A 15,943-nucleotide genomic window follows, 5' to 3' on the forward strand; every position below is an offset into this window, starting at 1 on the left:
AGGGAAGGATCAGGGTGGACTGGGGAGGAATGAACAGGGGAAAAAATGGAGACGAGGTGGCTTGAAAGGGTCTGGTCGCACATAAACAGGCTGTAGATCACCACAGTTGTCTGTCTGAGCCCTGCACCCTACCAGCACTGACTGCCCTATCTTCTTATTAAATCCTTTGGTTTAGCGTGTAACCCCACTCACTATCCTACGTGTGGGTGCTGCAAGGTGCAAGCATCAGCAGCTGGAGAAGCAGCCAGAGGTTGCAGAGCTGGCAGGGCTAGATGCCAGCACCTCAACAGGCTGGCACACAAGAGAGGTCTGGTGCCAGTAACTGGAGGGACTGGGAAGCATGTTGCACGGTCAGAGTGCCAGCAACTGGAGAAAGGGGCTGCAGGTCCATGTGGTGGTTTATGTGCTGGCAACTGGAAACAACCGTGTTGGGTTTTCCCCACCCCCCCCCTTGACCTTAACCCTGAGTGCATGTGTGTACATGGAATTCACCAGCAAACGTCAAGCTGGACACACCAGTGAGAGGAGGAGACCTGCACCTGAAAAGACCCGAGCTCTGAGGCAGCGGCTGTGCCTGGGCTGCAGGGCTCGAGCACAGGCATCGGGCAGGCTGCCAGCCCCACGGGTGCTGACAGATCCACGAGTGTGCGGGCACTTGCAAGGAGCGTGCAAGCATATGCATCTACCTGACAGGGGACATCAAGGAGCAGCAAGACCTGGCTACCTGTACGTATGGTTTATGTGCATCACGGCGGCGCCGGGTGCTACAAAGGCAGCGCCGTTGGTGCAGCCTGCGGGCAGCCGCATTTTCCTCCTCGCAGCATACGCGCGCACCTCTCTAGGCACGTCCTCGGCCTCGCTGCTGGCCAGACCTGCACCCAGTAACAGCAGCAGCTGCATCCATCAGTCTGAGATGGAGGGACCCCTACCTGGCTGAGCTTCAGCGACTGGGAAGGAGGAATCTCCAAGTCCTGGAGACTGCTGGACACAGTGGTTTTATGAACTTCTTTAACAAACTGCATTACAAACACTTAGATCAAATCTATTTTCAGTTTTCCTTTAAATACTGACAAATATAGACAGATGGTGCTATGTATTTGATACCACGTCATATGACAAATGAAAATAGATGGGGTGTATTGCTCATGGTTTGTCTATTACCTGCAAGAGTTTAAATTAAGCAGTTCCATTAATTACCTAGCTCAGCCCAAGAGCATTAGTGCAAAACCAGCTGTACAGACAGGCATAAAAAATTAGGAATATTCATCCAGTATTCACACTAACTTGATGACAGTAATTTAAAATTGTTTTTATTGTTTTTTCTACCTGTGAAAATTGCACCATTTTAATGGAAGTGTCAATCTCATCCAGTTAAGTTAAATCAACAGATGCCTTCTCTAAATAATATTTTAAAATTAAAAGTGCTTGATTTGGTTTAATTTAGTAATGTATTGCTAGAAATGAAAGACCACCCGAAGAAACTGAAACATGCACATCTACAAAGGTATCTGCTTTGGTTCATTTAAAGGCCAGCCTACAGCGCAAGCAACGGGGAAATCGAGGGTACAGATTTCCCCCATTCAGCCACCTTGGTTGTGCTTTACTCGCTCTGTAGTAACAGATGCAGGGAACTACAAGGAAGTGAGAACATCACCAAAAGGTGCTAAGGCAACATGTCTAACCCTCTTATTTGTCTTCAGAGACTAGTCATCACTTGGTACGTGAAAGGCAGCATTTAAATTCCGTGCATTAATACACATACAAGGACTCACCAACAACACGATGTTGGTCGATGTAACTGCACTGCCAGGGTACCCCCCTCATCATGCTTTTAACTTAGTCCACTTGCAAATCTGCCTGCTAAGGGGCTTGTTTTCAGTGAGGAGACGTGAACACAGCACTGTGGAACAGGCTGCAGTCTGAACATTCATCACATCAGCATTCAGGGGTGGTAATTTCAGTATTTGCTATTACATTCCTAATAGCAATAGTTACTCAGCGCACACACCGTAAATTCTCACACTAGCTCACTTTACAGTAACTTGTTAATGTGCTCACATATCACTAAGGTGTAATAAACACAGGTGGCTAACACAGACTAGGTACTTCTGCTTGTTTTCTTGCATATGGAAGCCATATATGGCTTAAAACCAGATTTTAGTTAAGCCAACAGCTTGCTAATGTAACCAGCCCAGGTAATTCCACAGGTAGCCCAGGTGCAGGAAGTCAGGGCGATCTGGGTTCCCCTCCAACAACGCTATCACTTGCAAGAGATATTGGAACCAGATGAAATGCAGTGATTTATTCCACTATTGGAAAGCAGAAAAGTGCCCAATTCAGAGAAATGTGCAAACACAAGTGGCATGTCCTGACCTGGCAATAACATGCAAAATTGGTGTTTTCTTTGTTATTGCTGTTCTAGTTGGTATTCTCAGCTAACCTGTTTGCAAATGCAAATTAGAATTAGATGTTCTCAATATATTTTCATTTTAAAAAAATCACCTTTCTTCAGTACAAAATAATTTCCACAATTCTGAAATCTCTTGCTTTTAATAAAAATCCTAGTTGTATCTGCTTAGCAGGTTCCTCTAGAAAGCACTGTCACCGTTTTTGAAAATAATCTAAATTCAAAGTTCTGATGCTTACACCAAACCAACCGCTCACCAAGTGAAATGAAAAGCTAACAAAGTTAAATGTAGGTTATTGTGAGAGGTTAGAAAATGTTTCTTGCCGGCTATTTTCCTTTCAATCTTACAGAAACTGAAACCCGAAGGCAGAAGTGTTGTAAATCACTTGTTCCTACTGGACCATCACCTCAGTTTGTAAGTAAAAATTCAATCTGTCAACACTCCTGTGGGCATGATAGCTCTGCCTTCTAGCAGAATCCCCAGTGAGCTGACAAATCCTGAGCAGAACCCATTAAGAAGCTGTCTGTCACGCCACTCATGCTGTGCTAATACCTGCGCATTACAATCTTAAGCACAAATATTTAGCCTACACATGACATCATTCTCCTCCTCTGGGGTATAACGAGCTCCATTCCTGCTCCAAGCAGCAAGGGCCCCACCGTGTACAGCTCTATTATGAAGCATTTTCACTGGAAACCACGGAGATTTAGCAATGACCAGTAAGACACTCACCCCACAGTTTTTAGGGTTGGGGTTTATGGCATTAAATGGAAAAAAAAAAATGATGGGATGCAACAGTAGCCCACGTGCAGCCCTGCCTGCTGCGGCTCCTGGCCCTGGCTGCTGCTGCTTCATGAGGCAGGCAGAAAAAGAAAGGAGGTAATCCATCTCCAGAACCCTGCTTCAATGCATTAAATGCACAGGGAAACATATGCTCATAAAAATGTAAACATTGCAAAGACATGGCTAGGGATTAGATTTATGTCACACAGTATGACTCCACTCTACAGCTTGTGAAGAACCCGAAAGCAACGGTCAGTCACATCCTTCCTGACAAAACCATAGTTACTAATTGACTGGTTTCGTTACTTTACTGATTATACCTTTTTAGGTATTTATTTCAGAAACATCGACTGGTTTTTGAATGAAAACACGTATCTCTGTGAGCACCAGCAGAACAATGAGCAAAAAGGACGGTCTGCATGGCTGGGGCACTGTCCCCAGAGCATCGCTCCCCAGCAGTGAAACTGCAGAACACACTGTTTACGCTGAGATCAAAGGGCCTGTGCTCTGATTAATCAAACCGCAGCAGAAATGACTCATCGGACCCTGCATCCTACCAGCAGAAGGACAGCGACAAGGTTGCAGAACGTCACATCCACTGTTCCACTTCCCCTAACCCAAGGGAAGGGACCACATTTAAAGCAGGCATCTGAATGACTGAAAACAGACAAGGCACAGCAACATGGCCTCAGATCTGCGTGGGCTAAACACACACGTACTCTGAAGCACAGAAAAACCCTGTAACATATTGCTGATGTCCAGAAGCTCTGAAAGATCTGTCCAAAAGCTAGATCATCATCACCCAAGAACCCTAGATAGGTGAAAAGGACTGGGTAGCCAGCGTCCCTTTCTTCTCTGAGTCCAGACAACTGGAAGTGGTTTGGTACCCACAAGTATCAGTGAATTAAACGTAGGAGAAAATGACAGCAGCTAAAACCAGGCTTGTTTAATGACTCTGTAAACAAATAAATATCACCTTCCCCCTCCATAAAACCTATCACTGACTTAACACTCTGATTTCCCAACACCCGCAGCTGAGATATAAGCTTCGCATTTACGAATTATATCCAGTTCATATAACATTCTGACGGGGAACATGACATTTAGATTCTGCAAAATCTGAGATTCCAAAAAAGAAAGGCAGTATGTCGTGAGACCCTACATGTGCGAAGAAGTTGCCTACATGGCAGCATCAACGACTGCACAGATCCCCGGAGCAAAGACGACAAAGGAAGGGAAGGTTTCCAGATGGGGTATTTCAAGGCACATTAGTGGCTCACGCTAACCGTTAATTCTTGGGATGGCAAGTCAAAGTAGATGCAGTCCTCGTGAGCTTTCTCGGTTAAAAACACAAAATGAGGATGTACCCAGGCTCCTTGTGCAAACACCTCAGAGAAGGTGTCAAAATACGTTACCAGGTATCAAGGTAGATAAGCTCTTGTTGCAAGTAGAGCTACAGCTGGCTTACAGCCCCCTGGGGCCGCAGCAAAGCCAAGAGAACGAGGCTTCACTTTTCTTCCACAAGTCTGTCTCACAACAGGAATGGCCTTTAAGTATTCAAGTCTACCTATCAGCCTGCTAGAACAAAATTAATCAGAAAACCAACACAGAAATACTATCTTTTCTCTTCTACTCAAATCATCTAAATTTTTTCTTTACCAAAAATAAACACTGAGAAAACTTGACCTCAGTGGTTTCTTCCATTATATATTTTGTTTAATACTCTCTGGACAATCAACTGGTATTAAGACTGCTATGTGCACATCACTGCTGTTTTTCTTACTTTGAATAAAGGTACCCGCCACTAGAATGTACCTACTGCTAGAATGACAGATACGGAAACAGAAAATAAACCCACTGCTAGAATGATGCTGTATTGCAGCTACATCCCATATTACTTCAACGGTGTATTTAGGTAGATTTATTTTACCTGTTTCATACCCCTCATGACTTAGATGGAATACTGTACAAATCAACAGAAAAGCTGACTAAAATTGAGCCAAAAAGGTCTGAGAAGGGGGAAAAAAAATGTTAGGCAGAAGAGGAAAAAAACAACCACCAACAACAAAAACAAAACCCAAAACCCAGAAAGGTCAGAGTCAAGAGTTACACGTATCTAGGCAAATAAAGAGTTCTGAAATAATTCTCAGAAACTATGTGGAGAAGGTACTTTGCACAAGATAAAATGCATCAAAGGAAAGGTCACAGCAAAGATGAAAAGGGCAGCCTTCCCAGAAGCTGCAAGAAGAGAAGTTACGCTTTGATACTCTTCCCATTGTCTCAGCCTTTCCAGTACTAAAGTAAGTAACAAGCCAAACACAATGCTCTTTGAAATTACCTTCCGAGGAGGACATGAAAGCCTCACCTGCCCTTAACAACAACAATGGGACTCAAGGCAGTATCAGTATCACAGACTCAGACCCCAGCCCTCCAGTGAACTGAGATGCAGCGCGTAAAGGCATCACCCTCACGTAACCGGCTGCTGTGATGCAGGGGACAGTCTCTGCAAGAGAGGCAGAAGGAAAATTCCTGCCCAAGCCACAGCTATTCCAGCTCACGTGTCCAGGGTTCCAGAGCACGTGCACCCTTACTGTAACCTCTTAAACTTCTGCAAACAGATTTCAGTGAGGAGCGATCTATCAAAGACACAATAAAGACTGTTTCTCACCTGGTCTGCAAAAGGAAAAATAGAATTATCAATTCTTGCTATCTTGTCCCCCCCAAAAAATTTCAAGATACGTTTATAGAAGCTTGCTCATTTGGGGAAAAATCTTAGAAATACTACCAGAACATCTCTATCTGTAACTGAAAGCTTATTTGCTAAAAAAAAAAAAAAAAAAAAAAAAAGAAACAAAACCCCCCAACAACCAAATTAGAGGAAATAGGTTTGTGACTCATGAGCAGCACAGAAAAATTAAAGGCTCTACGAAGCTGTATTCTTTTTATCCTAAGAACTTAAGTCTCAGCCTCTAACCCTAAGCTTTAGTCCCAAGTGTATTATCTTTCCAAATTCATTTAAATAGTATGTTTGAGCTCCACCAAACTTCTGCAAAGTTAAAATTTTCACTGTATGTTTATTCTCAGTGACCAGGAATATTTTCTTCAAGAGCTGCTAATTCTGAGCATTACTATTGCAACTGACAGACAGCCCCTACAGAATCCAGGTGATACGCCACATTAGATCACCTTTGATAGAAGCAGCAGGAGCAACTGGTTAGGAACAGCAAAAAGCAATAGAAGAAATTATTTCAGAACAAGGTAGAATCGTCTTTGGAATAAATACTAGGTGAATATTTTTATATTTTCACCTTTTTTCTGAGTGCATTGATCAACCTAAATTTGTCTGAAGAATTTATGTCATCTACCCATGTGTCCATCTTAGAAGGTGTCACTATTCTCTCAAAGACATTAGATGCTTTGGAGAGAATTTTGGCCTTAATGATGGCATGAGATGACTCTTTTCAGAGTCGTGGCAACGCCAGCCGCACGCACGTCCCTCGTACACCGGCTCCAAAGCAGATGCAAATTCTGTTTGCAAGCCACAACACATTCTGCTAGGTATCTAATGCCAACCACTGAAATCCTCGAAACCTGTCAATGATGTCAAACAGTTCATAAATAGATCTTGCTTGTTTTTCTTAAATAAACTTGCATTCATAAAAGAAACAGGAACAGAAACCTTGAAGAAAAAGATTCTCTTTTATCACACCCACTCTGACAGCACTACACCACTCAAGTTTTCTTGGAAGAATCACTTCAAGAAAAAGAATTGTGTTTGTGACTTTCTTTGTGTTTTCTCTCTCCACTCACACTGTCAGCAACAAAAACATTTTTTTCTTTTTATTCCAAAGCCCCTTCCCCCCCGCCCTTTTAAAAATAAAAAAAGAGACCTTGATACCAGCAGGATCTATGAGGAGGCTCATGGTGCCATTCCACATGCCACTAAGCAGAAGAACGATGTTTGTAAATGTCAGCCCTAACACCAGGTGAAGGAGCTCCAATTTAACCACCACAACACACATCACTTCCCCGTTACCGTACAGTAAGCCACTAACCAGATGGTTTGCAGAACAAAACCAAAGTGAGGAAACCATCTGCAGCCTCATGCTTTACTACTGAAGACTTTATTGACTGCTAAAAGGACAGGCACCAGAACGAGCAGGAAGCTGCTTTTGGGAAGTACCATAAAAACTGAGCTGGTGCCTTCAGAAAGTGACAGGCAAAAATCGGTTTCAGGAGATCTCAGGCCCAAGTTACCCTGCTACACTGCATGTTCTCAAGCAATGCTGCTTGTACCCTACAGAGTAGTCTTTCTGATCTCCCACTCAGCAACAAAGTAAGAAGTAGAGCTTTAATTAGGAATGAATAAAATAAGAATACTTACGCTGACCCCATCGGCCTGTTCTTGGATTCAAATAATTTGGATAAAGTCCATTAGGACGATCCATTTTTTGAAGCAACTTCCGAATGTGCATGACCTAAATTAAATCAAGAATCAGGATCACCACTAACAAGGTTCATCTGCTCTCTGCACATAGTTAAATCTAATCTTTTTTCTTTTTTTTTCTTTCAGTAGTAATTTTCTTAATCTGAACCCAGAAGCTTGCTTTCTTGAGGGCTTCCTGCAGATTAGTATGTTTTTGTTTTTAAAGGACTGCTCACACAAACGTGTTTAAAAATTATGGGTTTTAAATGTATGCTGAAACATGTAAGAAAACTTGTGTTGTATTTCTTTCAAGTAGAAATTTATGACAAGTATGAAAATATTTACCTGCTACCAAGAATGCAAACACAATTCAATATAGAAAGTACTTCCCCTTTACTGCAATTTATGATGAAACAGCATAAGAGACACTTGTATGATAAAAACCTGAATTTGAGACCCACCTTGTTGTAGTATACAGGGTCCCCTGTCAAATAGCTGAGGTGGACAAATTCCATGTGCAAGGTTCCAAACTCTGCAAGGATGCTGCTGCCGGCAGAAGCCCAGCCCCAGTTTCGACCCACGCCACTGAATTCCAACAAATATGCATAAAAAAGAGAAAACAGCAAGATTCAGAATTACTGTGCACTAGTAAAAACCACCGCAGCAAATTAACCAAGTAACAGCAAAATATTAACCCCTACTTCAGATTACAGGAGTTGGGGTTCGACTGATCAGTTGGCTCATTGGTTGGGTCTTTCTGGAAAGAAGATACCGTAACCTCATCAACATAAAGTCCTCTGATTAGAAGATATAATATCTCAATATCACAGAAATATAATGACCTAACACTGGGCGCAACCTCAGTTGTTTATTCACCGTATGTCCCTAAGGACGTGAATCAAAAGCAATTCTCAGAGAAGGAGGATGCTTCTGAAGGTGGCAGCACTCGCTTCCCTGTTCTGCTGGACATCTGCTGCGTCCCCTTGGCCTGGGTGGGACGTGCTTCGAGGCAGTATCGGACACTCCAGCAGGACGGGAGCAGGCCCTATCCTATCTGCATCCCAAACCAGCATGCTTGCTGTAGGCAGAACAGTACGAGGTCCTCAGGCTCACGTAAAGAATCATCAGCAAGTATCATATAACTCGTGTCTTTTGCACTTTAAGAAATACTATTTTGCTAAGTCATAACTCCTGAATTCCCTCTGGTTTCACTGAAAATGGGAGTTTTTCACCACGTTCCAGGATCAGGTCTTTTAATTCCTGAAGGTAACTACATTTTCCTGGAGATTACTTCTACCTCCTCTCATAAAAGATTTCAGTTATCAGTAAGACTACAACCACTTAGGAATGTCTTTTTACTTATTTTTTAGATTACAAATTAGAAAGAGGAAACGTAAAGGGAAGATGTTGCTCACAGGGCAGTCCTTGTAGCTCTGACAACCCCTTTTAAAACGCAGGAGCCACTGCTTAGAGTGCAGAGACAAAATCATGGCTGGCCCGGGGCTTTTTTGGTGTACAGCTCTCACAGAAAAAGAAAAGTAGGTGTTTCATGATGAACACAAAAACTAATACAATACAAGTCAATAATTCCCCAAATACTTTTTTCAGGTCTCATCTTGTACTGCATGGCAGCCGCACGCCCCCCCCCCCCCCCCCGCCGCCTGCTGCCGCCCCTGCCCCCGGCACACAGGCGCTGCTTCTGCTGTGATGCCAGCTGGTTCTGCACCTCAGCCAGACCGACACAGCGGCCGCAGGACCAGAACCGGCAACACAGGGAGCTCCAGGCACCCCAGCCCTTTCCCCTCTGCCTACTGCAGACCCTCCTCCCTGGCCCTGCCGTCCTGCCTGCGCCCCGATACCCGCGCCACCAGCCCTGTGCTTTGCGGCCCCCACGCAGCAACCGCTTCAGCTTCCGAAACCTCGCCGCCCGCGCCGCTTGAGCCAGGGAACCCGCCGTGCTGCCCGCGAGCGTGGCCACCCTGGCCCACCAAGCACACGGCAACCACGGCACAGGCTTGGGCTGAACAAAGCAAAAATAGTAACTCAGAGGAATTTCAAGCCCTAGGAAACTGCGGAAAGAACACAAGGCTGAGTAAAACCGTAATGCCGTGCAGAAAGCACATCACGAAATTTAAACAAAACAATGTTAATTGTAGAGAGGTCCAATAAACGGCCTCGGAGGGGGTAATGCAGCCCAAGCAGAGCAGAGAACACCAGGGAAGGGTGGTGAGACCCTGCGCCAGCAGAGGGGCAAACCCCGGCTCCATGGGCTTCGGGCTTCATCCGAGGGTGACGACAAAGTCAGGATTCTTTCCCTTCACAAGGTGGCACACGAGGCTAATAGTCTTAAAGAAATCCTAAACCTCTTTGCAGTCTAACAAAGTGTGACAAATATCTCCCCTAAAAGGATAAGATTTAAAACAATTGAAGAACTCTCTGCTATTTACTATGCTGAATTGCTTGACTGTGCACACAACCCAGACACGCATCCCAGTTCAGCTACCGTTTAAGAACATAAAAATTTACAAAATACTTCACATCAAAACCACGCTCCCAAAAGCCGATGGGAATCCCGGCATTGAACAAGCAACTCCAGATAAATCGGGCAAGGTGATGCCCTTCCCCAGGGCAATGCAGCCTGCGCCGGCACCCGAGCCCGACAGCCACCTCGAGGAGCCTCCCCACCTGCAGGGACCCCAGCGGGCTCACCACCTGCTCCTTACACCTCAGCTGAACTGTAAATTCATTATTATCTTCAGTCCCACCATCTTCTCAGACACTATGAGTCCTCTGAAGGTAACGTACAGCCCACACAGTACATAAAACCCAGTAAATCCAACCACTGCCTGGAAATTATTATGGTTTTTAATAGGTTCTTTAATGACTAGAGAGCCAATGATTAAGCCCCAGGGCAACACGTGGCATAATACGCTGGGTACGTTCTAATGACATGTGGAATTATTGCAGAATCAGGAGGAGAAAAAAATAAATCACGGTCACAATTTATTGCAGTTAACGAGGTAGAATGCTTTGGACTCTATTAAGGTTACCCCAAAGTGCCAGGAATGCCAATTTGTCTGCATCTTTTATAGCTCTACTGCTAAGGAAAACTGACGTATGCCGTAACTAACCTGAAGTCAGAGGGAGGAGGAGCACACGTCCCCACAAAAGAAAATGCGTTACCTTTTCAGATTCACCATTGCCCATGGTATACCCGTAGGGGTGTTGAAGGCTGGAAGAAGTTTTCCCGCCAGTTGCACTGCTTTGATCTTGAAAACCTAAGATAGTAGGATCAATTGCAAATAGTTACAAAGTCTGATTTATCTCCAAGAATTATAAAGGCTGAAATTTCCTTGCCCCACCCACCTCTTTGTATTAGAAAAGTTTTACACTGTAAAAAATATATTAACTTATCATTTATTTTTCACTTGCTCACTTTATAAATCTCATTACGATTTCAACATGAAAAGAAAACCTGTCATTTTCATTTCTTCCCTTCCATGCTCTCCAGCGATAGTGCTTAGGTTCCTATTAAAAAAGAATATCAATTCTCCTCCCACCTCCCTCCACCAATATTAGGAATTTTAAGTGCTTTCCAAAGCAGTCTTTAAATCATACTTTAAATTTCGTAGCTAGAAATCAAAAGACAGCTCCCCCACCCCCACACAAGTATTTTAACTTTTACAAATTTCCAATCTCTTCTTAATGAGAGACAGATTTATAGTGCAGACAAAGTTCCTGTTCTTTTATGAACATTGCCGATGCAAAACCATATTAAAAAAACCATAAAACCCACAATTTTCTATGGCTTTTCTTTCATTGATAATGCATTAGAAAATAATGATAGGCTTAATCTTCCCTCTCAAGTCTGATTACTCACAGAAATTCCTGACAAGACAAAACCTCCTTCACTTCTAGTGTTGTTTCTGCTTACTTTTGGAACATAAATCTGCAATAGGCTTATTCAGAGCTTAATGTTTATCGGTTAAACAAGCAGTTGGGAGAAAGTTCCTTCCAAGCCTCTGGAACACACCTTTCCCAAGGAAGGCATTTGGCAGAGTCCCATGGCATAAAGCTGTTTCTACCAGCTAGTTGTTAGTGTACATTTTAATTAACACATTGTCAGTATTCACTGCATTTCTGTAGATGTATCTTTATAATTTGGAGATAATGCTATTCACCAGTCTGAAGCACTGCACAAACATCTGAAAGAGCTACCATGCCCCAAAATAACTTCTGCAACACGGGTGGACTATGGAAACGTTACCTCTCTGGTGACCAGCAGTAGGACACAAACAAACAGAATGGAGCTGCAACAGGGGAAGCTCAGGTTGGACATTAGGAAAAGATTCTTCACTGGGATGGTGGTCACAGCACCAAGCCTGTCCGAGCTCAAGGAGCATCTGAACGATGCTCTCCATCAAACGGTTTCATTTTAGGTAGTCCTGCAAGGAGCAGGGAGTTGGACTCCATGACCCTTACTGGTCCCTTCCAATTTGAGATATTCCATGATTCTATTATTACCAGCTACCTGACCAATACTGGGTAATCGAGAAGAGTAAGAGCTTTAAGGAGGACTACAAGACAACTCTGTTGGATTTCTAAAAAGGTTTTTCCCTTTTGTAAAGTCTATGGGAGGAAAATGGAAAACATGCTCAATAGAAAAGCAAGCTGAAAAGTAGCTGAAAAGTAAGTAATCAAGAACATCCTCATTTTTCATATGAGGGTTGGAAAAGATCAATATCTTAATATTTGAGGAGATGACTAGCGAGACATGAAGCAAACCAGAAAAGAATATTAAAGATGACATCTAATTGTATTTGATGCAGTAAAGTATGGAGAGATGGAGGTGGATCTGAAAGCAATGAGCCAGGAAAAAGAACTTTTACAGAGGTACTCTAAATGACTTCTAAGATAGGATGTGTCTAAACTGAAAAAGAGGGCACCTCAGAATATGGTTTGACAGAATTGTAAAGTAACACAGGCAATATGGCTGGAATGATTTTTAGCAAAGATACTGACAAGAGACAGCCTTTGAGGAAAAAATGCAGAAATTTAGCAGTAAAATTTAGGTAAGACTCTGCCCTCGAATAAAGGACCAAGTCAAAATAGGAAGGCATTGTATAAATAAGAGGTATAATACTGGTGGAGTCTACGGTAAGCGGGGAAACAAAAAAACCCAGAGAGAAATAAATGCTCTATCTCTGCCCAGTTACATAAAAACGACCTGATCTGCATCTGTAAATACATGTCACCAATTCATCCTGAACTTTTAGATTTTTAAGGGGTAGGTGGGCCAAGACCAGACAGATCTCTAGGCAGTCATCTGCAGAGCATTCCTCTACAGCATGGACAAGCTTCACCACCGAATTTGGCAGAGAAGGACGACCGCCAGGTGAACGGTACACAGTTCAGAAAGACATCTGCGGCACTAATTTTAGCTTCAGCTTTTGGATCCTGCACCGTCTGAAAGTGCTACACATTGTGTTATTCATTAATAAAAGATGCTGAAATATTAAGGTAAGAATATTCAGTGGGAGAACATCCCTAAAAACACCCTCGCTAGAATAAAATTCCTAACAGTGAATTATTTACATACCACTACCCAGCTTTTAATCCATCTGAAATGTACCGCGATATTTGGGGAACAAGCTATAGTACTGGAAGGAGTTTCTGTTAGGAGCGTATGAAGTCCGGGCTGAGGTGATCTCAGCGTCGGTGAGTGTAGACGCTGACAGTTCCAGCCAGGCCAGCCCCACGCCAGCCCCTCGGCCTGCGAGCGCCCGCAGCAGCCACAGGTGCCCTCCTGCCACCTCTGCTGGGCCGAGTGCTCCATGTCCCCCGCATTTCGCATCAGAAGGCAAAACGCTGCCTCCCTAGGTCCCTCTTATCCAAGAACGAATGCAAGGAAGCTCTTAAATTGGCTGAGGAGATGCCATTACTTGCCCTCCCCGACACCTCAGCCCTGTCTGCTGCTTCTGGGGGACAAAGCCAGCCCAGCCTGCCGCAGCGTTTACTCGTGCAGACTGCAGTGTGGGCTTCTATCGGAGCAAAGTGACCAGGAGACTATATTTGGAGAGATGTAGGAGGAAAGAAAAAAAATAAAATAATAGAGATTTAGCAAGTGGTGGCAGATGAGCTGCCCTTTATGGGAGACTGCAGATGTGACCGGAGTGCTCTGCTGAGCTCATTAAAGTCACTTCTTTTACTAAGTTTCCAACTTACCATAAAAGCATCAGTAAATGCCTCAGGCTCTAGCTTTTAGATAATGTGCTGGCATCAGACAACATGGTTACTTATCATATAGTAAGTATTTTTACTTTTTTTTTTTAAAAAAAAAGAAACAGGTTGAACTGATCGATTCTGTTTCAGCCTTGGTGGTTCCCTGCTGACAGGCAATGTGTTTCAGGGAACATATAGGCAAGAAGGCCAGAGAAGAACAAAACCTGAATGGATGGCTTGAAAACAGAGCTCATTAGGAAACAGTGAAAGAATTGGGGTTATTTAGTGCAGAGGCAAAATGTTCAAAAGAGGACAAGACAATGACTTTTCAGTATAAAAAAGGCTCATACAAGGAAAAATAGTAATTTTTTCCGAGGACGCAGAGAATACAAAGTAACACCAAAATGGAGCAAGGGAAAGTTAGTTACCAGGAAAATGTTGGTGATAAGGATAACTAATAAGAGTAACTAATAGCGAAGCATGGCTGTGACTGCTGCAGAGTCATCGCTCCAGCTTCCACAAACACACAGTGCGGCACATGCAGCTAAGGCGGCTGATGTGATCTCGCTCTGCCAGAGCATGGAACAATAACTGAGAGCCACACAGCTTCCTCACCGCTCCGCCAGCCCTTCTGCTGAATTGGGTTTGCGCCACAAGGGGCTGCAGTGGGGGCTTCAGTGAGGAGCTGCCAGAAGGTTCCCCCGTGTCCGACAGAGCCCACACCAGCCGGCTCCCAGCCGGACCCGCCGCTGGCCAAGGCTGAGCCCAGCGGTGACAGCGGCAGCACCTCAGGGGTGACGGATTTAAGAATAAGGGGGAAAACCTGCAGCGGGAGAGAGGAGTGAGGCTGTGTGAGAGCAGCAGCCCTGCAGCCCCCCGGGCCGGGGCAGGAGGAGGCAGGAGGGGCTCCAGGTGCTGCAGCAGATCCCCCCCGGCAGCCCGTGATGAAGCCCACGGTGAGGCAGGTGTGCCCCCAGCCCATGGAGCCCACGGGGAGCAGATCCCCGCTCCCAGCCCATGCAGGACCCCACGCTGGGGCAGGGCAGGGTGTGAGGACCCTCCCCATGAGGGGGAAGCAGCAGCAGTGACAGCGTGTGAGGGACTGGCCGCAGCCCCAGCCCCGTCTGGGGAGTGGGGGGAGAGACATTGGGAGTGAAGGGAGGTGTGAGGGGAATTAATCCCAGGTATTAACCCCAGGGCAGCTGATCTGTCCATTCTCAGAACACAGACATGCTTTCAGAAAGTTTTCAGAAGCCACCACAGCCTTGGAGAAGTGTTTCCATTCTGTATGGCAAAATCTAATACGCTAAATCTACCCATTTACACCGCCTTTGGTCGGTTAACTCTTCTTTCTGCAAATGATGTACAGCAACAGAAGGAATCTTCCTCCTATCAAACACATATCAAACTGTTTACAGCTAGGAGGGAAGAGAAAATTAGCAGAAAAACCTAAACCCCAAATCAGGTAAGCGGATCCCCCATTAAGATGAAAACATCAATTAGTATCGAAAAACTCATGCGTGCAGCAGGCAGCCGTGAGGGCCTCAGCCACTTCCATCCATTAAACTGACGCCTAACATCAAACCTGCCATCCACCCCACAACACGACAGCTTGTTCCTGAGCCTATTAATCCAAGTGAGGCCAAAACATTCAGCAGAAAAGGCCTTAAAGATTAAGATGATTCTTTCAAAAGCCTTATTGATTGATGCAGTGACTGCTGAGATGTACGGCTGCAGCTCTGAGAAGAGCGTACCGTGCTAACGCTGCTGCTAGGTGTTCCTTCCAGCACCACCAACGGCCACTGTTCTTAACTCTGAGGGGGATTATAGGTGTTTTACACAAGTAAAGAATCTTTCATTTATGTGCACAGATCAGCCCTTCAGTCAATCTTAAACAGTAACAAATGCCAGACTTCTGCTTAATTCGGGAAGTTATTACCTAGTGAGTATCCACAGTCATGCAATATAGCTGGTTCTGTAGGTTTGATGACTTTGGGTCCTCAAAAAAACAAGCATCAGACAAAAAAACCCTGCAGAAGTTCACAAACACGTAGTACTCAAGTACTCACCATCAGTACTACTATTACTACCACATTCCTTCAAA

General features: G+C 44.4%; 1 protein-coding gene across 4 annotated transcripts in view; it reads right to left on the reverse strand.

Annotated features, from left to right (window-relative positions):
• The window catches only part of MAN1A2 (mannosidase alpha class 1A member 2), a 145,954-nt gene that overhangs the window by 44,236 nt on the left and 85,775 nt on the right, over nucleotides 1-15,943 (reverse strand). For all 4 annotated transcript variants that reach the window (XR_005104327.1, XR_005104326.1, XM_037388006.1 and 1 more), the window contains 3 exons: nucleotides 10,801-10,895; nucleotides 8,079-8,202; nucleotides 7,576-7,669 (listed from right to left, as the gene is read on the reverse strand). Coding sequence is in view for 2 of the 4 variants with exons in the window: in XM_037388006.1 (XP_037243903.1) it covers nucleotides 7,576-7,669; nucleotides 8,079-8,202; nucleotides 10,801-10,895 (313 nt within the window). In the remaining 2 variants the exon portion in view is untranslated. The remainder of the gene's footprint in view (nucleotides 1-7,575; nucleotides 7,670-8,078; nucleotides 8,203-10,800; nucleotides 10,896-15,943) is intronic.

This window comes from Falco rusticolus, chromosome 5 (assembly GCF_015220075.1).
Source record: "Falco rusticolus isolate bFalRus1 chromosome 5, bFalRus1.pri, whole genome shotgun sequence".
Classification (NCBI taxonomy): domain Eukaryota; kingdom Metazoa; phylum Chordata; class Aves; order Falconiformes; family Falconidae; genus Falco; species Falco rusticolus.